Raw genomic sequence first — 17715 nt, forward strand, 5'->3', positions numbered from 1 at the left:
AGAGGCCCCCAGACAGAGGCCCAGAAGCCTCAGCCAGTCCTAGTTTCTGTGAGACCTGCTCCGTATCCAGCCCTGGGGTTCTCCGAGCACCCTCTGCAACCATTCCAGGTCTTTCTTCCAGGAGTGAACTCGCAACATCCTGTGTTTGGTTCTGAGCCCAGCCCTCCCTAACCTCCCAGCCTCCCACCTCACCGCCCTCCACCTTAGTTAACGAACTCCAATCGATGGGCAGTATTTATTGAGCGCCTGTGGAGTGCCCAGCACTGTGCAAGGCACGGGGGTAGGGGGTCGGGCATGGGATAGGGAGGACATACAAAAGCCAAAGGGGAGACTCCCCAGCCAGTGAGAAGCTGGGGGTGGGGGTGGACGTGGGAAGTGTTGCCGGTGGCCTAGCGAGAAATTTGGGAGCCCTGCACGTGGGTTGTCTGAAATCCCAACACCCAGGATTTCCACCTTCCAGTTGTCACGTTTGTCTGACAGTAGACGGATGTCCCTTAGTGCACAGCACCCGAGGGACCGCCTCCGAGACTAGCCAGGGCCCTCCCTCCACCAGGGAATAGTTCCTTCCCAGGTAGCGGTCCCAGTGAGGCTGGCCTCATCCAGACCCGACCCCCAGGGAGCTGGGGGCCAGCAGTCTCAGCCCCTGCTGTCCCCAGCTGCCTGGTGGCTGGCTGCAAAGTGCAAAGTCTGTGGATACTTATGCTGCTGAGGCCCTGGAGCCACCCTGGCCCCTTGGTGTCACCCATTCTGTAGCTTCCTGGGCTGCAGGCACCTCCTTGTGGCCATTGCCGGCATTTTCTTTGCTCAGATGTGCTGCCTGCTCTACTGGGTTCAGAGCGTTAGTTTACTGGTGGCTTAGAAGGGCTGAGGATGCAGTTGGAACCTGACGCCCTGGCTTGGGTGGGGGAACCCCTAATGGCCTGCTGTGTGATATCGTGAGTCGCTCTCCCGAATGTCAGTGTGTAATGAGCATGGCCACCCATAAAGCTCCGGTGAGGCCCAAGAGTCAAGTGCAGAGAAAATGGTTTGCAAGCTCCCCTCCCCCACCCATTTGGAAGCCTGTCTCCCTGTCCGATCCCCCCGGGGATGCTGAGGGTCTGGGAGGACGTCCCATCGTGGGGAAAGACTCGAACGTGAGTGTTCCTCCAGGGTGGGGGCAGGCTGACGAGGGTATCAGCCTTTGGCAGCATTAACATCCCCCCTCCTTCCCCCTCCTTCCCACAGACTGAGCTCTGCTCTGTAGCAAAACCATCCATTTTGGCTCCTGGAAGGCTTCTGGGAAAAGACAGGATGGCAGGGCACCCCCCTTTACAGTGAGGACACTGAGGTTTGGGGGTGTGAATCCTCCAGGTAGGTGGTGGTCTGGAACAGGACTGGGCCTCGGCTCCTGCTGCCTCCTTGAATCCTCCTGACACCCAGGAGTAGGCGGAGCCTTTCAGGGTCTGGGGATCCCGCTCAGAGGGGCTGCTGGGCAGTGGCCCCTCCCCGGCTGCCAGAGGTTGGGCACACTCACCACTGCAGGCGGGCCGGCCTCCAGCTGGGGTAGAAGGGCAAGAGGCAAAGGACCTTGGGCCCTTGGTCTGGGTCGCCCAAGCTCCCTCGACTTGACTCAGTGTCCCCGATGTGGCCGTCCAGGCGCTCCCCCAGCAGGCAGGTCACAGGAATAAGTGTCGGCAAAGGCAGGGCAGACACCAGAGAGGCCAGCGGGAGAAGGCTAAGGGGCTATGGCCTTGGTCAGCGAGGCTGATGGCTCCAAACGGCCTTCCCAGCAGGCTGAGCTTCTTGCCCCCAAGGGCCATTCTGGCCACTCCCAGCTACTCTTCTGCTGCCTGGCGTCCCTCAGCCCCTGGCCCGCCTGGCTGGGCAGGGCCTCCCCCGGCCTGGCTCTCGTCCTGCATGGCAGTTGTCACAGACTGTCCCCTACTGTCTCTTTGACTGGCTTTGACCTCAGTGTCCCCATCTCCCCGGCCCTCTTTCTCCTCCTCCTTGCCCCCTGCCCCTGGTTCCCCACTGCCCTCCTCTGTTGCACCCCCAAGTGAGGCCCCCTGTGTCTCAGGCCACTCAGCCTGGCGGCAGTACACGAGGTAGCTGGTTGTGGGAAGCTTGTGGGCCAGGGCTCCAGGGGGCAGGCGGTGATAGCCCTGCTCCTTGTACAGGAAGAGGCCAAAAGTCTCAGGCTGGGTCACTCGGAACTTGGTGGCACAGAGCTGGTTCAGGGTGGCAATCGAGGTCTCTGGGGGCACAGCCAGGGTCTTGGAGGTGCAGCCACTGCTGGGGTCCTGGTAGGCTACTCGGAGGAGATGCTGTGTAGGAGAAGCAAAAACAAGAACTCAGCCCTGGCCGGTTTGGCTCAGCGGTTAGAGTGTCAGCCTGCGGTCTCGAGAGACACGGGTTCGGTTCCTGCTAAGGGAGCGTACCTCGGTTGCAGTTTGTCCCTGGCCTTGGTTGGGTCGTGTGGGTGGCAACCACTCGACGTGTCCCTTTCACATCGATGTTTCTCTTTCTCTCTCTCTCTCTCTCTCTCTCTCTCTCTCTCTCTCTCTCTCTGTCTCTCCCTCCCACTCTATCTGAACAAAATATCGAAAAATGTCCTCAGGCGAGGATAAAAAAAAAACAAGAACTCAGCCCTGCCTGGTACATATCTGGCTGCAAAGCCTGAGGCCCCAGGTCAGGCTCTGCAGAGACGGGGGCGGGTGGTATAAATCCAGTGGCAGAACCAAATGCAAAAAGCTGTTTGGATAAGGTGAGGTCCCACGGGTCCCTGAGGAAGGGAGAGATTGCTTGGGCTCGTGGGTCACACTACAGGCTGCAAAGATGGCCCCCAGGCCTCTCCAGCCTGACACTCATGCTCAGCTGGAGCTGACTCTGTGTCCTGAGCACTTGTCCTGCATTAACTCATTTAATCTTCACATCAGTCCCAGGAGGCACATACTGTTATCTCATTTTATATGTGAGAAAGTTGAGGCTCAAGTTGTTTTCCTAAGTTGCCCAAGCTCCCACAACCAGAAAGTAAGAGTCAGGATTTGAACCCAAGATCTGGCTACAAAGTCTGGACTCTTAACCAAGGCTAGGAAGGACGGAGAGGAGGGTGAAGGGGCAGGGATAGTGTCTGGTCTGAGAACACCAGGCTTGAGCCCAGATGGGAAGGGGGGGCGCATGGGCTGGAAGCCAGGATTTGGGGATTGAGCCTGCCACCTGTGTCCCCTTCCCTCTCCATGTCATGTCTCAGTTTCTTCATCTATAAAATGGGGATGATGATGGCCGTTTCTGTGAAGACTCAGGGCTGAGTTCCTAGAGCACAGTGTGGCACACTGAATGGACTCTCTCTAGAAAGGCTGGCCTTGAGCCCTGGCCGCTTTGGCTCAGCAGTTAGAGCATCAGCCCGCAGACCAGTGAGTCACAGGTTCAATTCCAGTCAGGGGCACGTGCTTCAGATGCAGTTTGTCCCCAGCCCTGGTCGGGTCCTGTGGGAGGCAACCAGTTGATGTGGCTCTATCACATCGATGTCTCTCTCCCTCCCTCCCACACTATCTGATGGTAAACAGAAAAATATCCTCGGGTGAGGAATAGGAAAAAAAAAGGCTGGCTGGCCTTGACGTTTGTTCTGCATGGAGTGCCGGTGCTGTCGCAGGTGACGCAGGACCAGCCTTCCCCTGGGTCTCAGCTCGGGGTGGAGGCTGTGCAGGTACCTGGAGGCTGTGGGTGGCGGGCAGGCGGCGCTGCTCCCAGAGGCTGAGGGAATGCTGCAGCTCCTGCGAGGGGCTCCGGGGGAGGGTGTGGGCCTGGCCCAGGCCACGCAGCAGGGTCAGGCTAGCAGACAGGCTGGTCAGGTAGTAGCCACCTGGGACATGGGGAAGAGTGCAGCTCAGGGCGGGTTTGGGTGACATGTTCGCTCTCCCGTTCGCTCTGGCCACGCAGCGCCTTGGCGCTCTAGCTCCACCCAGAGTGGCGTGTGGGGTCCTCACTCTCTCCGGTAAGCAGGGCAGGCTCCAGCAGCTCTGACATGTACTCGGCCTCCAGCAGCAGCTCAGGAAGGTTGCACTGGGCCAGGACCAGGCTCAGCAGCGGGAGGAACTCATCGGCCCCTGCGCCCTCTCCTGTGGGGTGGAGAAGAAAGCTTCAGGCGCCTCTGGGGCCTCAGAGTCAGAGTCCTCGTCCTTGTCTTAGACAGTGACCCTCCCCTCCACCCGCCAGGCCTTGGGCAATGTGGTCACTACAGTAATCAGAGCGGGGGCTGGGGAGGACGCTCTACCATCTGGGCCTCAGTCAGACCATCTGTGAGACGGGAGTCAGACCCGTCTTCCTCTGCTATGCCTTTCCTGGAGTCTGCCTGGGGCCTGCCTCTGCCAGCCGGGGTGGGGGGCGCACCCACGCGGGTCCTCAGGGTCGTGTAGAGCAGCTTGCAGGTCTGTAGGAGCCGCTTGACCTGGGCGCTGGGCGAGGAGGTGCGGAGCAGCTGCAGCAGCTTCTGGCGAATCTGCTCCATCTCTGCCGGGGAGGGCAGGCTCAAGTGGGACCCGAAGGCTTCAGGGCCCTGGGCCCGGGCCAGGCGGAAGCCTTCAGCCAGGTGGCCCAGGGAGCCATCGGCAGAAAGCCGGCGCTGGAGTCGGGCCACCAGGATGGGCCGGAGAGGCTTGAGCACCGAGCGATGTAGTGACTTCTCCAGGACATGTTCTGAGGAGCAGAGGCAGGGGTCAGGGGAACCACAGCGGGTGGGGGGCAGAGCTCCGAGGAGAAGGGACACAGTCCAGGAGGGACAGGGATGAAGCGAAGAACAGGAGAGTGGGGGAGGTGAGAAATGGGGCATGGAATTCACTTGAAGGGTGGTGAGACGAGAGAGACAGGCTGGCACTGCGGGCAGGAGGAGAGAGCAGCGTGGGTAAGAGTTGCGACTCGAGAGACAGAGCTGAACCAGTGAAGGCCTGGGCTGGAGTCTCACCCAGTCTATCGGGCGGCAGCAGCTTCTCAGGGCCTAGCTCAGCGCTCAGCATGACCCGGGCCTTGCTCAGTGCCTCACGGATACCCTGCAGCTCCTGGGGCTCCGGGCCAGCCCGCACCTGCGTCAGTAGGTCCTGCACCAGCTGGCCCACAGCTGTGTGGCGGTCCTGCATCAATGCCGAGGCTGCCCGGTCCACCTGCCGCTCAGGTGCCAGCAGAGAGCAGAAGGCAGCGCTCATGGACCGAAGCAAAGGCCGCCTGCGACCCCTGCGACTCAGGCAGGGTGAGGTCACTGGACTCCCCTGAGACCCCCGTATCCCCTCCTCCTCGGAGCTGCTGGGGGAACCACAGTCTACCTCCTGGAGGGAGGGAAGCGGAGGGAGGCTGGGGCTGGCACCCCCTGGCACACGGTACCCCATTGAGCTCTCCCTCCGCAGCAGCTGGTGAGGGGGCAACCTTTTTGTATGGTTGGGGGCTGCCTGTGGCAGTACTGGGACAGGGGGAGGCGGCACAGCGGGTGGAGACAGGGGGCTAGAGGTCTCTGTGGATACGCATACTTTGAAACTCCTCCTGAATTTCTCCCGCTTGGTGGGGCCCAGATCCCCTGGGAACAGGGGATTGAAGAAGCACAGGGCAGCTCCGGTGCCCTGGTCCAGCTCCTGTGGGGAGCGGGGTTTCAGCCGGGGCAGCGGTGGGCCTTCGCATGGGCCTGGCTGAGCCTTGGTGTTGAGGGAGGAGCTCCAGAACTCTAGGGAAGAGAAACCGACTGGGGCCTCAGGGACAGTCAGGCAGTGTGCCCAACGGAGGGCAAGACACGGGCTCAGGCTCTGTGCCCGAATGCCTTCCCTTCTCCCTTGGCCTCAGTTTGGCCATCTGTGCAATGGGCAGCAGGGGAGAGCCCTTACCAATGCCCAAATGGGAGATGGCTTCCAGCTCCTTGTGGGTGGCTGCCTGGCGGATGGCTCTGGGGAGCTGGAGCTGGAGGAGGAGGATGTCCCTGAGGCCAGAGAGGGGGCAGAAAGTCAGAAGTGAGGGATGCTTAGGGCTGCAGGGGCGGGGAGGACAGGGTGTCCCATGGACACCAGGCACCTGCAGGCAGGCTCACCGGGTGTGGCAGTAGGCGCAGATGAGCTGGACTAGGTCAGGGAAGACGAGCTCAGATCCCTCCAAGGAGACGCCTGAGAGATGGGAAATGAGGCTGTTCTCTGTGGAATCCCCCTGCGCCCAGCCTCTGCTTCCAGCCCCTTCCCTCTAGGCGAGTCCCTCTCACCCCCGGGCCTCTCCTGGATGTAGTAGCTGGAGACGAAGGAAGGGCCACTGGCCTCAGGCAGCCGCACGCACAGAGCTTGGCACTGGCGAGTGTTAGATTTCCGCACCAGGAATGTCTGAGAATGGATGGGTCGGAGGCTCAGGACCTTCGTGTCCAGTCTGTCTCCCTCCCCCCTCCGCTGGCCTGTCCCTGGGGGTAAGGGCAAGACTCACCCCGGGGGGCTCGACTCTCAGCACGTGCAGCGCAGCCGCCGCGTTGGCCCGTAGCTGCAGCCACACTGGCCGTGTGAGCAGCAGGCGCTCCCGCAGGCTCACGGCGCGCCCCGGCCGCTGGGGCCCACCTGCCTGCACCCCGCCGGCACTGGGCACGTCGTACAGCGGGTCCTGGGCTGGCCTGGAGGCAGGCCCCAGACCTGAGCAGGCGGCCAGGGGCTGGGATCCTTGCCCAACCCTTTCCCCCTCCTCTGCCCTGGAATAGACCCCGCTCTGCAGTCCCTCCCAGCCCCGCCGGGCCACCCTTCCAACTTCACTAACTTTTCCGTCTCCAGGTGCCCAGGCGCAGAGGAGTTGGAAGGGCTGGGGGCTCCAAGAGGGCCTGCCCCAGGCTCCCCAGGGGTTTCCATGGCAGGGAGCTCCTTCGGTTACTTCTGGGACTCAGGAAGACAATCCAGCCCCAAGGCAAGAGCATTCCCGGTGGTGAGTAACACTTCCTGAGGGCGGTGCGCCCTGTCACACCCCACCAGTTAACTCTTCTGTGTCCACTCAGCCTGGGCAGTGCCCACTTCCTCTGTTCTGGGCCCAGCCCCGGGGGACAGGGATCCTTTCCATGCAAATGCCACTCTGAGGAGGGCCCCAGCTGTGGGGCTGCTGCCGCCGCCACAGGAGCTCCCTGCAGCAGCCTTCTCGGACCACAGCGGGGAAGGGGTTAAGCGGGGCCGGTCTCCTCCCCACAGGCCCAAGCCTTGCCCTTGAGGCAGCTTTTAGTGGTCAATTGCTTAACTGTCCGCCTTGGGGTCAGCCTTGTGAGAGAGTGCCTCCTACTGGTCACAGATGACTCATTCCTAAACCTAACTGGGTTTTGGAATTTCAGGTTGCCATGGAGAAAGGATGTCCTGTCTCCATGGAAACGAACCCCTTTGCTTAACTGAGGTTCTGGGGGTGGTTCTAACACTCAGCACTAAACAGGAGAGCCTGGCTGTGAGGTGTCAGCACATGGCACTGCTGCCGGCTGCCTCCCACGCACACGGGCCCTGCCAGCCTGCCTTGCCAATCTGCCAGGGACTGGGGCAGGTGCAGGCATGACCCAGTCTCCAAGCACGGAGCACCCAAGCTCCCTTCCGCACCTGAGGCCACGTGTTCGGCCTGTGCCACATGCTGCTTCAGACTGTCACCAGCACCAGGCAGTCCAGGGCCCAGCACCCCTGCCTCTTGGGGGGGGGTAGAAGAGTCCCCCTTTCCCCAGTCCATACCCCAAGGCAGAGTGGGCAGGCTCCTGCTGGGCAGTGAGAGGTACAGGGAGCCCAGGAGAGACTGCCTGTGTCAGCACTCCCCATGGGAGCTGTGATTGCCTTGCAAGGTAAATCAGACGCACGTGGGTCACGCCAGAGACCCAGGAAATGTTTTAATTCCAGTCCCCACAACGTGGGAGGCGGGCGCCAAGGGCTGCCTTGAGGAGACCTGGGGAGCTTGTCTTCTCACCGTGGCAGGAGCCAGGACAGGGCCCCAAACTGTAATTTCTGGCTCAGAGTTCCTATGAAGTGGGACCAACTCACTGGCTCGGTGACGGAGCCAGGTCCAAGGTCAGCAGGAAGGATGTGCTTAGGAGGGGCAGGTCTTTGCCAGGGCGGATCGGACCGAGGGCCGGACCTCTGGCAGGGAAGGCAGGGGCTGGTTGGGGATGGAGGACAGTGTTGCCTGACTAGAACAGCTACGGGCCACAGCTGTCCAAGCCCTGAGGGGCAGGAGTCCAGACCGGTGATGGCTGGAGGGCAGGGCACCGGAGGACCCTGAGGGGCTTGTCAGTCTGCCTTTTGGCAGCAGGAAAATGCAAATCCTGGGTTTGGTGCCTGATGCTCCGAGGTGGCAGGGCCATTGGCTGTGAGTCACAGGGTCAAGGTCCTGGGGGTATGTGGGAAGGGGAAAATCATTGCAGGTAAGAGGAGGCTGAAATGAGAGGGAGGTAGCACTTCATCTGGGGAACTAAGAGGAGTGGCCTTGGCCTGGCCCTCACCTGTGGGCCCATCAGTACTCTGGGTCCCCAGAGCCCCCCAGCTGCTGGGGCTTAGTATTCCAGCCCTCCCTGACCAACCCTGGTGGGAACTCCTCTATCCCCGAGCCCCATCAACTCAGGGCTTCCCCACCCCCACCCTGGTTCCTGCTCCCAAACTCCCACAGTGCCCCCAAACCCCACTGTCCGGACTCTGGGCCACTGATCTGACACAGCCAGTGCCTTTCGCTGGGCTCCTTTCTGGAGGCAAGGCTGGGGAAGGGGTGGAGGAGGTGGGAACGCCCTGTGGTTCTTACCATCTGGCTTTCTCTTCTGAGGGGATACAGCTGCCCTAGCCTGGGTGGGGGAGAAGAAAAGCCCTGCTGAGAGCCTGCCTCCAGCTTGGCAAGTCCCCTCCACACCAGCCGCTCCGGGGCAAGGGCTGCTGGGCCAGTGTGCACTGGTTGGGAGGGGAGCACAAGACACTTTTTAGACAAAGCTCTGATGTGACCTCCTGTCAGAGGCCTGGTTAGCCCAGCCGCTTTGCCAACATCCCTTTCTCCCACCCTCTACAGCCTGCCCTGGAACAAGAAAGAAGCTCCCTCCTCCAGAGCAGCCTTGGGCAAATGGCTTATGGGCTGGCAGCAACACCAGGGAGGCTCAGAAAGCCCGGGGTAGAGAGCCTGCAGAGCCGAGCTGGTGTCCGGGGTGGGACCTGCACTGCCAGGCCCTTCTGAGACGCACCTTTTTGATAGCTGTCCAGTCCTCCAGGATGTCGATCTCCTGCAGCATGTACACGATGTAAGGGCCTGCAGCAGGGTCAAGGAAGCAGAAAGCACAGAGCAGGGGACAGGTGACGGCCTGGGCCCAGGAGCTCTCAGGACCGCAGGCTGACGCTCTAACCGCTGAGCCAAACCGGCCAGGGCAGGGCCCAAGAGCTCTAACACCAAGAGGTAATGCTTAGGACATGGGTTAGAGCTCGGGTTCCACCTCCTACCTCTTGGCCCCCCGGGTTCTCTGGGTGGGTGTGTGTGGCTATGGCCTATTCACCGAGTCTGCTGCCTCCCTATCTGGGCTCCTGCTCACCTCCTCTCCCCGGTCTCCAGGTCAGTAGGCCAAGGCCCATCCCACCTTAGGGACTTTGCTTCTTCTATTCCTGTCCTCTCATCTGGCCCCTTTCCCCATCTACACATAGACTCCAGTCTCTTCCATTCTGGTAACAATCCTCCTTTGGTCTCACACGCCCCTCTGGGGACCATCCACTCTGCCCTCCTGTACTCTGTACCTGACAACTCCACACCCTCACCTCCCATTCACTCCTCAAGTCCGTGCAGTCCAGATTCCTCCCGCCCTTCCTTCCTGAACCTGATTCCTATCACCAGGCGGTGGATGCCTGTAGACTGGTCACTGCAGGAACGTGGGAAGGGGTGGGAGCAGGGGTGAGAATTCAGTTCGGCTCTGCGCTGGGCTATGCCAGAAGGATAAAGGCACAGCAGGCCCTGAACTGAAGGGGCTCATGCCTAAGGTGGGGCGGAGGCAACTGCTCCCATATGGGATGCGGGTGGCCCGGGTTAGGCCACAAGGATGCAGATAAGAAAAAAGCCATAGCCCTGGCCGGTTTGGCTCAGCGGATGGAGTGTCAGCCTGCGGACCAGAGTGTCCCAGTTTCGGTTCCCGCTAGGGGCACATACCAAAAAGAAAGAAAGAAAGACAGAAAGAAAGGAAGAAAGACAGAAAGACAGACAGACAGAAAGACAGAGACAAAGACAGAAAGACAGAAAGGAAGAAAGAAGCCATAGCTACTGGGAGAAGGCTGAGAGGCTTCACAGGAGAGCGCGTCTGAGACAAGCGCTGAACAGGCAGACAGCAGAAGGCGCTCCACGACGAGGGCATGGGGTGGGAAGGCCTGGGACTGGGGAGAGCCAGAGGGCCTGAGGGAAGTCATGGGAGGTCACTGAACGGATGTTTCTGCTTTGCCAGTCTACACAGCCCAGGAGAGACCCACACCCCACAAAAATTCCTGACAGCTGGGTCTGCCTGAGCACGGCCACATGAGGCCAAGTGACCACAAATGTGTCTAGTCTGACTCTCTCTTCCACGCCCTTCCACTCCCTCCCCCGGCTCTGGAGCTGGCCCGGCCATCCTGCCCCGCTCAGGCCCTGTGGGTGGAAGGATACCAGAGACGAGGGGTGCCTTCTTCCTCTTGCTGGGCGGCAGGGAGTCCCAGGTCTTTGAGCTGCCTCTGGCGTGCAGTTTGTCATCCCACCACTCTGTGTCCCCAGACCCAGAGTCAGGATCATGGTGCTGGCCCTCCCAGGACAACCCCACCCTCCGAGCCTGCCCTTCCCCATTCACCACCTCCCAGGACAGCAGAGAGAACCCTGGACTTGGGGGTTGGAAGCTGAGTTCAGGTCCCAACTGCACGGATATACAACCTGGGAAAGAGGTCACTGCATGTCTTTGGGCCTCAGTTTCTTCATTTGTTTAGTGAACAGTGGAATGATGACAATTCCTGCCTCCCCAGAGCCCTGTACAATGGTAGGCACTATGGATATGGAGGGGACTATGGCTACTGTGTGTGTGGATGTCAGAATGTTACCTCCTGTTCTAGAAAGAGAGCAGGGGCAAAGGGGAACAGGGGGACCCACTCTTCCTAGACCCCCACTGTGTGCCAGGCACTGGGCCAGGCCCCTTCCGTGCCTGGTTTCATTCGGTCCCCATAGCCACCCCTCTTACTATCCCCTTGAGCAGGCAGGGAGGCTACGGTCCAGGCAGGAGGTGGGCACTGACAGAGCCAGGCCTGGGACAAGGGGCTCAGGGCCACCCCTTGCCTCACCAGAGCTGATGTCCAGGCTCTGGCGGTCCTCCTCCAGCCTCTGGATGCGCTCCTGCAGCTCCCCCTGCAGGGTGTCATAGAGCAGCAGCTTCTCACTCTGGAAGAGGAGGGAGCAGCTCAGCCAAGAGGGACAGGTGGGCCACTTCAGTCCTCCTCCCTAGGCGCCCATCAGTCACCTCCAGGTGCTGTTTAGCTCCCTGCAGCTCACACTCATACTTATTCCTGATCACATCCAGACAGAAGCCCTTGTAGATTCCTGCAGAGGGAGGGAGGGGGATGAGAGGCCCAGCTTGCCCAGGGACCCCAGTGCCCCAAAAGTAGTGCCATGGGCAGGGCAGGGGTGACAGGAAGGGACCATGGGTTGGTAGGGGAACAGGGAGGGAGACTGGGGGCCACACCCGGGCACAGGACAGCCCACAAACCTGCCACCTGAATGCGAATCTTGAGGCTCCGCTGCAGGCCCCCCAGGGGCTCTGTGTATTCAGGCGCTCTCTCAGCCCCTACTTCCTCCAGCCGCATCCGCAGCTGACTCAGTCGTTCCCTGAACAACCTGGGAGGTAGAATGTGCTCATCCGTAAACACATATGGAGGACCTGACCCATGGCAGGCCCTGCATTAGGCTCTCGCTCACTCCTGGCCTCAGCCACCTCTGCCTGCAGCCTCCTCACCCCAGCGGTCCGAAGACCCAGCCCCAGGTGTCCCGCGCTCACTTCTCCTTTAGCTCTGAGAACTGCTTTTCCAGGTCCAGCATCTCATTGACGCATTCGCTGCGGCGCCGTTCGTAGTCCTCATCGTCCATCTCTGGGACAAGAGGCCAGTCAGGGCCAGCTGAGGAGTGGGCAGGCACTCGTGTGTGTGTGTGTGTGTGTGTGTGTGTGCGCGCGTGCGTGCACACGCGCGCGTTTCTCACCTGAGCTCTCCTCCTCAGACTCGGTCTGGCTTCCACTTCGTTCCTCCTCACTCTCTTCTTCCTCCCCATTCATCTCAGCGGCTGAATCGCCCTCTCCTTCCATGTCTTCTGTGTCTTTGCTTGGAGGCTGGATCGGCATCTGGGCTCTGGAAGGAGGAGTGGAGCCATCACTCCCCGTTGCCCACAGCTCCAAACAGGAAAGTGGCCACTAGAGGAGTCAAGTGAAGCCCGACCGCAGCTGGGGAAGTGACTGGACTCGCCACACCCTGAGCACACACTGGGTGGAGAAGGTGCAAGTGGCCCTGCCTGCACATCTCCCAGAAGCCATGGAAATGCTCATGACCCTGGACACTGTTGGTGATCTCAATCCTGGGAATCCTGACCAAGGTGATGATCCATAAGATGGGAAAGGCCAACGGTGGGCTCCCCACTGCCTGCGGGACTGGGCCCGAAGTTCTGACTGCGGCTTTCAAGGCCCTGCACAGACTAGAGTCGAACCACTGGTCCAGCTCCTTCACCCCACCACCTAATAGCCAAGTCTTGAATACACCAGGCACCTTGTGCCGTTCCTTCTGCTTATAATGCCCTCCATGTCTCTTCCTGAGAACGCTCTACAACCTCTTGTCTTCTCACTGTGCCCTGGGCCGTCCCATTCTTGCTTCCTCTGGGCCTTCGTCTGCAGCGCTCCCTCCTGGCAGTTCCTTTCCGTGGAACTTGGGACATGCTCAGGTAATTTCCCACCATTTAGGAAAAGCAGAAACCTCACCCCATTCCATTGAACTGCTCCCCATTTCCACCTCACAGCTACACCTTTCGAGGCCTGTGCATACTTGCTCTTCCTGCTCTTTCACCTCCTTGTTGCGATTTGTTTCTGCATCCCCACACAGCTGACACTAATCCTGTAGTTAACCCACAACCTCCTTGTGACTAATGCCAATATTTTTCAGTGCTTATCATAGCTGCTTTCTCAGCAACACTGCACACTGTTAAGCATTCCTTCTTCTTTTGTTTTGGTACGTGCCCCTAGCGGGAACCAAACCCGGGACTCTCTGGTCCACAGGCCAATTCTCCAACCGCTGAGCCAAACTGGCCAGGGCAGCATTCCTTCTTTTATTCACTCATCTAATATTTATTGAAGTGAATATATTATTCACTCATCAGACACCATGGTAGGTGCTGGGCACAACTGTGACAGACAGTTGTGTTGTTTACAAGTTCCTGGGGAAGAAAGGCAAAGAAACATCGATTAGTGTGGTGAGAGAAGAGCTGAGAGCGGGGGCGTGTGGGAGAGGCATCTAACGGGGCCCTGGAGCTGCTGCAGCATGAGTGCTTGCAGACGAAGGTGAGCCAGACAGATGAGCTGATCTGGTCGACGGAGGGAGCATTTCAAGTAGAGCAGCACATGCAAAGGCCCCGAAATGACAGAAGGGGCACATGAGTCTCAGCCTCAGAGAAATCTGGGCTGCAGAGATCTGGTCAATGGCACAGAGAAAGTTCTTCAGACTCTGAGAGAGGGTGCAACCAGCAAGGCATAATGTGAGGAGTGAGAAGACATCCGTGATAGAACTCTCAGGGTCACCAAAGGGGCCGAAGATGAGACCTCTGCAAAGGAGAAGGAAATTACCAAGAGGTGGAGGATGAAAAACTCAAAGTCATGGAGAGAATTCCAGAAGGAAGAGGTGGCAGTACCAAATGCTGCCAAGAGATCATCTAAGAGGAGACTAAATAGGCCTCTCAACAGATAATCTCTCTGCCTACTGAAGGTTCCGTTACACTGTGATGTTCTTCCAACTTCTCTGTGTACTGTTTTGTAGTCCTTTAGGTTGGAGTAGACCCTACTCCAGGAAGCCTTATTTGCTTACAATTCCTCTCTATTTGCCCATCTCATGAGACCCCAAACCTCACCAGGGCAGGGCTGCACATGTGCCTTATTCGCCTAGCACAGTACTGACTCACTTGATGACTGGAGGATTCGAAAATACAAATTAAACAAAACAAACTTTTGAGAGGCAGGGGTTGGCTTTTACTACTGCTAGCCCCAGGCCCCTGTAGTGGTAGCAAACCCAAAGTGTTCTGTTAACCTTCCTTGAAAGCAATTCCAGTTTTGTAAAATAACTGGACTTGAGGAGAGTTTAGTCACATTCCTCAATGATTTCACAAATAGCCTGAACCTGATCTGAAAACACCCCGATTCTCCAAACCTGTCTCATCGTTTCCATTCTCAAGCCTTAGTTCCAGCAGTTTCCAAATTCTGCAATTCCTCTTCGCTGTTAAGTATATTTACTTGGCAAGATGCAACGTAATCGGGACCAGAAAGGGCGGGGGTGGAGAGGGGGGTAGTTCCTCCAGGTGCCTCTTATTCTACTGAACGAGCCCAATTAAATCACAATCTCCTCTCCTTACCCCGGGTAGAGAGGGAATAACCACTGCTACTCTGAGTGTTGTAAAGATTGCTGGGGTAAGGGATGGAAAAGCAAATTGTAAGGCGCTGTGCACATGCAAGTTATTTTTTCAGAAAGTGAGCATCTCGAAGGCAGGCCTCCACGGTCCCCACCCTCGAAGAGGACAACTCAGCCCCTCCAAGGCGCGCCCGGGGCCTCCCGCCCCGCTCCATCCCAGTACAGGCTGGCGCGAGCAGCAGAACCACTGGCTCTTCCGCTGCCAGCTTGGGGCCCGCGGCCCTGCACGCGTCCGGCCGGTTAAGTCTGCGCTTCGGCCCTGGAGATTGGGCGGGCTCCAACCGACTAGCTGGAGAAACCGAACTGGACACCATGGGTGGCGTTACGCACCGCAGGGAGTAGAGCCTCCGGCCTCAAGTCCGAGACTCTCTGACAGGTGCCTGGTGCCCGCAGTTGCGGGTGCTGGCCGCCGCTGCCCGACTCCCGGAAGCGCTGCGCCCGTCCCTCTTTACCGGGAGGCGGGGCCTGCCCGCGCTTCCGTATTCGTCATCAACAGGCGCCCGTTGGGAACCTCACAATTGGACAGCTGACGTGAAGCATGCTGGGATACCGTGCACTGGTTTCTATAGCAACCGGTCGACATTCACACCGAAAAAACCCTTGTGGTTTCCTTGTTTTACAGCTGGTGCCCCTTGGTTTGCGGTCATCTTCCACCAACTCCCCGCGGCGTGAAAGAGAAGAACCCGCGACCCCTCCGCCTGCCCGGTTCAGGAGAGTAATGGAGCCAGCTGTGGTTGTGAACACTCATTTATTTACAAATTGTCATTGGTAGGCAAATAACCCAGCCGAGCCTATTCGAGGGTACAGAACTTGCAGACCCTTCCCTTCTCCAGAACTCCCGAGTCCTGGGAGAACCAAGAAGTTTAGGCTTCAGCCCAAAAGCTAAGAACTAAATTCAAAGCCTTTATCTGATTTCTTTCCCAAAAGCCCATTTTGTTAAGTACTCAAGTCTTCTCATCTCTGCCCCATTCATACTTTTTGCTCTCCTACTGCCTACCCACCCAAGATTGTTAATAATAACAATAATAACAATAATACTGTAATAATACTAATAATACTTCACATTTGTACGAAGCTTACAGAATGTTTTCACATATAGCATCTCATCTGAGCCTCCCAACAGTTCTGTGAGGTAGATATTTTCACCTCCTTTTTTACAGACGGAGTAACTGAGGCTCAGAGAGGGAACAGGATTTGCTCAAGGCCACACAGCTAGTTAGTGGTAAAGCTAGGACTTGATCCCAGCACCTCATATTCAAGTCCAGTGTTCCAACACCACAGCTACCACTGGAAAGTGGAGTGACGTTTCTTACCCCTGTCAGGCCTGAGGGGTGGCCTAAGGAGAGAGGAAACTGAGACTTCTCAGACTAGGGCAGGGTAGGACTCAGCAATGACGGGGGGAGTCGGGGTACTTGGCCTTCAACTCCTGTTTGAACTGGCGGTAAAGAATCTTATTGTGTTGATTTTCAGCCTCCTTTTGGGGATGGAACTTCAAGGCTTCTTTGAAGCCTTTATGAACCAGGAAACCTTCATTCAGCACCTCGAAATCAAATCCTGCCACGTGCAGCTCACAGGCCTGTGGGGGGGAGAGATAAGTCAGCAAAGTTTGATGACATTCCTTAGGGCCAAGACTGACATCCCTAAAGCCAACTCCAGCATCCCTTCTCTTCTGGAAGAGCATCCTGGATCTTCCACAACATCCAACCACTACTGAACTATGATCCTTCCTGCCTCGATGCCCCCTTCCCATCCAGGGCCACTCATAGCTTCTTGACCTCGCACCCTTCCTGCCCCATTTCCCCTACCCTCTCCCTTATAGGCACCTGGCTGATACGATTGAAGCCGTACTGACGAAAGCGTTCATCGAAGGTGGGAACCTTGCCTCCAGCCACGTAGAATGGCTCCCACGGATCCTGCCAAGGCACCACGTAGGCAGGCCTCAGCAAGGTCTCTTCGGGAAGGTTAACCCAGCGGGAGTAGTTGGTGGGCGCCTGGCAGGGCGTGCACAGCCCATAATAGAAGGGCCGCACCTCGCCCACCTGGTAGAGCTGCAGCAGCTCATTCTTATTTGTGGGCATGCGGCGGGCTCGGCGGATCTCAAAGGCAGGCACCACCAGCGCTGTCCCTGCCCACTGCTTGCTCTGATCCAGCATTTCTCGCAGGCCTCTCCACAATCCCTCGCTGGGCACCATGTCCACATCGATTACCAGAGCATAGTTGGCCCCCTCACGAGCCAGATTTCTCAGCAGGTTATTGGGGTAAGAGACATTGGTACCCAGCGCGTAATTGATCCCAGGCTGGGCCACCCTGGCTAGCTTGTCAAAGACCTCCTGGCAGGACCGCAGCAGGGCAAACTCCCCTGGCTCCCGGGGATCGGGCACAGCAGCCTCATAGCGCGAGGGACACACGAGGTGCATGGCGACTCTGGCACGCATATCGGGGCAGTGGCTGCTCAGCGCGTAGGTCAGCACCGTGGCCAGCTGCGCCTCCTCCTTGGTGGCTGCGAACACTGACACGGATAGCGGGCCCTCCCAGCGCTCCAACAGGCCCGATAGATGTAGCAGGTTGTCCACGCTGGCGTGCGTGGCCAGGATCACATCATTGGGGTCCATGGTGGTCTTCAGTAGGCCCCTATAGACGCGGTAGTCGCCGCTGACGTCCAGGACGCCTCCGGAGGCCAGCGCGGTTCGGAGTTGCGCCTTGACCTGGTCCACGGACCGCGGGGACGGGGGGAAGAACTCAAAATACTGATCTTGCTCCTCCTGTCCGTGCAGCCCGGACAGCAGCGACAGGTAGAGTAGCTGCAGCATCGCCACAAGCATTAGCGCGGCCAGCAGCAGCTGGTAGAAGGCGCACCGGATGGCGTAGGACATCTGCATGGTTCTCGGGGCTCGGGGCTCGGGGCTCGGGGCGCGCAGTAGGGACCACCCGGCCACAGCCTTGCCAGCCACCGCAAGCCCGGATTTACCGCAGCCCGCCGAGCGCAGCCGAAGCGAGCCGAGGCGAGCCGAGCCCTGTGCACAGCCCCTCCTGCCCGCACGGACCAGCGGGCGCGCCAGGTCGCCCCCTGCACGCGTGGAGGAGCTACTGCAATCGC

The 17715-nt window shown here is 58.8% G+C and overlaps 3 protein-coding genes across 6 annotated transcripts; all 3 read right to left on the reverse strand.

Moving 5' to 3' along the window:
- Window positions 1-248: 248 nt before the first annotated feature.
- Window positions 249-6912, reverse strand: RIN1 (Ras and Rab interactor 1). Of its 2 annotated transcripts, none has more exons than XM_036259214.1 (10): window positions 6742-6912; window positions 6421-6601; window positions 6209-6323; window positions 6044-6116; window positions 5844-5935; window positions 4940-5686; window positions 4369-4488; window positions 3966-4097; window positions 3690-3841; window positions 249-2303 (listed from the first exon to the last, which is right to left on the reverse strand). In XM_036259214.1, the coding sequence occupies exons 1-10, from the start codon at window positions 6828-6830 to the stop codon at window positions 1815-1817; spliced, it is 2190 nt and encodes a 729-aa protein (XP_036115107.1). In that variant the 5' UTR covers window positions 6831-6912; the 3' UTR covers window positions 249-1814. The 2 variants fall into 2 exon arrangements, with proteins under 2 accessions (XP_036115107.1, XP_036115106.1); XM_036259213.1 differs by having other exon boundaries at window positions 4369-4674.
- Window positions 6913-7771: 859 nt separating this feature from the next.
- BRMS1 (BRMS1 transcriptional repressor and anoikis regulator) lies at window positions 7772-15063 on the reverse strand. 3 transcript variants are annotated; one of them, XM_036259215.1, is made up of 10 exons: window positions 14949-15063; window positions 12160-12305; window positions 11960-12077; window positions 11672-11799; window positions 11426-11505; window positions 11250-11346; window positions 10591-10683; window positions 9158-9222; window positions 8731-8770; window positions 7776-8325 (listed from the first exon to the last, which is right to left on the reverse strand). In XM_036259215.1, the coding sequence occupies exons 2-10, from the start codon at window positions 12296-12298 to the stop codon at window positions 8318-8320; spliced, it is 768 nt and encodes a 255-aa protein (XP_036115108.1). In that variant the 5' UTR covers window positions 12299-12305; window positions 14949-15063; the 3' UTR covers window positions 7776-8317. The 3 variants fall into 3 exon arrangements, with proteins under 3 accessions (XP_036115110.1, XP_036115108.1, XP_036115109.1); XM_036259216.1 differs by having other exon boundaries at window positions 7780-8325; window positions 11960-12050; XM_036259217.1 differs by lacking the exon at window positions 10591-10683 and having other exon boundaries at window positions 7772-8325.
- Window positions 15064-15349: 286 nt separating this feature from the next.
- On the reverse strand, window positions 15350-17615 carry B4GAT1 (beta-1,4-glucuronyltransferase 1). The gene is made up of 2 exons (XM_036258633.1): window positions 16442-17615; window positions 15350-16194 (listed from the first exon to the last, which is right to left on the reverse strand). The coding sequence occupies exons 1-2, from the start codon at window positions 17495-17497 to the stop codon at window positions 16003-16005; spliced, it is 1248 nt and encodes a 415-aa protein (XP_036114526.1). The 5' UTR covers window positions 17498-17615; the 3' UTR covers window positions 15350-16002.
- Between the last annotated feature and the right edge of the window lie 100 nt (window positions 17616-17715).

This window comes from Molossus molossus, unplaced genomic scaffold, assembly GCF_014108415.1.
Source record: "Molossus molossus isolate mMolMol1 unplaced genomic scaffold, mMolMol1.p scaffold_m16_p_13, whole genome shotgun sequence".
In the NCBI taxonomy this organism is placed as follows: domain Eukaryota; kingdom Metazoa; phylum Chordata; class Mammalia; order Chiroptera; family Molossidae; genus Molossus; species Molossus molossus.

Bases quoted from the DNA above. Each gene is read 5' to 3' on its own strand.
- RIN1 (XM_036259213.1), bottom strand. From the start codon at position 6,830: ATGGAAACCCCTGGGGAGCCTGGGGCAGGCCCTCTTGGAGCCCCCAGC. The intron at 5,687-5,843 runs GTAAGGGCTCTC...TCTCTTCCCTAG, and splicing joins CATCTCCCATTTGGGCATTG to AGTTCTGGAGCTCCTCCCTC. The intron at 4,098-4,368 runs GTGCGCCCCCCA...TCCACCCCACAG, and splicing joins GACCCTGAGGACCCGCGTGG to GAGAGGGCGCAGGGGCCGAT.
- B4GAT1 (XM_036258633.1), bottom strand. From the start codon at position 17,497: ATGCAGATGTCCTACGCCATCCGGTGCGCCTTCTACCAGCTGCTGCTG. The intron at 16,195-16,441 runs GTGCCTATAAGG...TCCCCCCCACAG, and splicing joins GCTTCAATCGTATCAGCCAG to GCCTGTGAGCTGCACGTGGC.
- BRMS1 (XM_036259215.1), bottom strand. From the start codon at position 12,298: ATGCCGATCCAGCCTCCAAGCAAAGACACAGAAGACATGGAAGGAGAG. The intron at 12,078-12,159 runs GTGAGAAACGCG...CCCACTCCTCAG, and splicing joins GTCTGAGGAGGAGAGCTCAG to CTGGCCCTGACTGGCCTCTT. The intron at 11,347-11,425 runs GTGACTGATGGG...CTCCTCTTCCAG, and splicing joins GAGCTAAACAGCACCTGGAG to AGTGAGAAGCTGCTGCTCTA.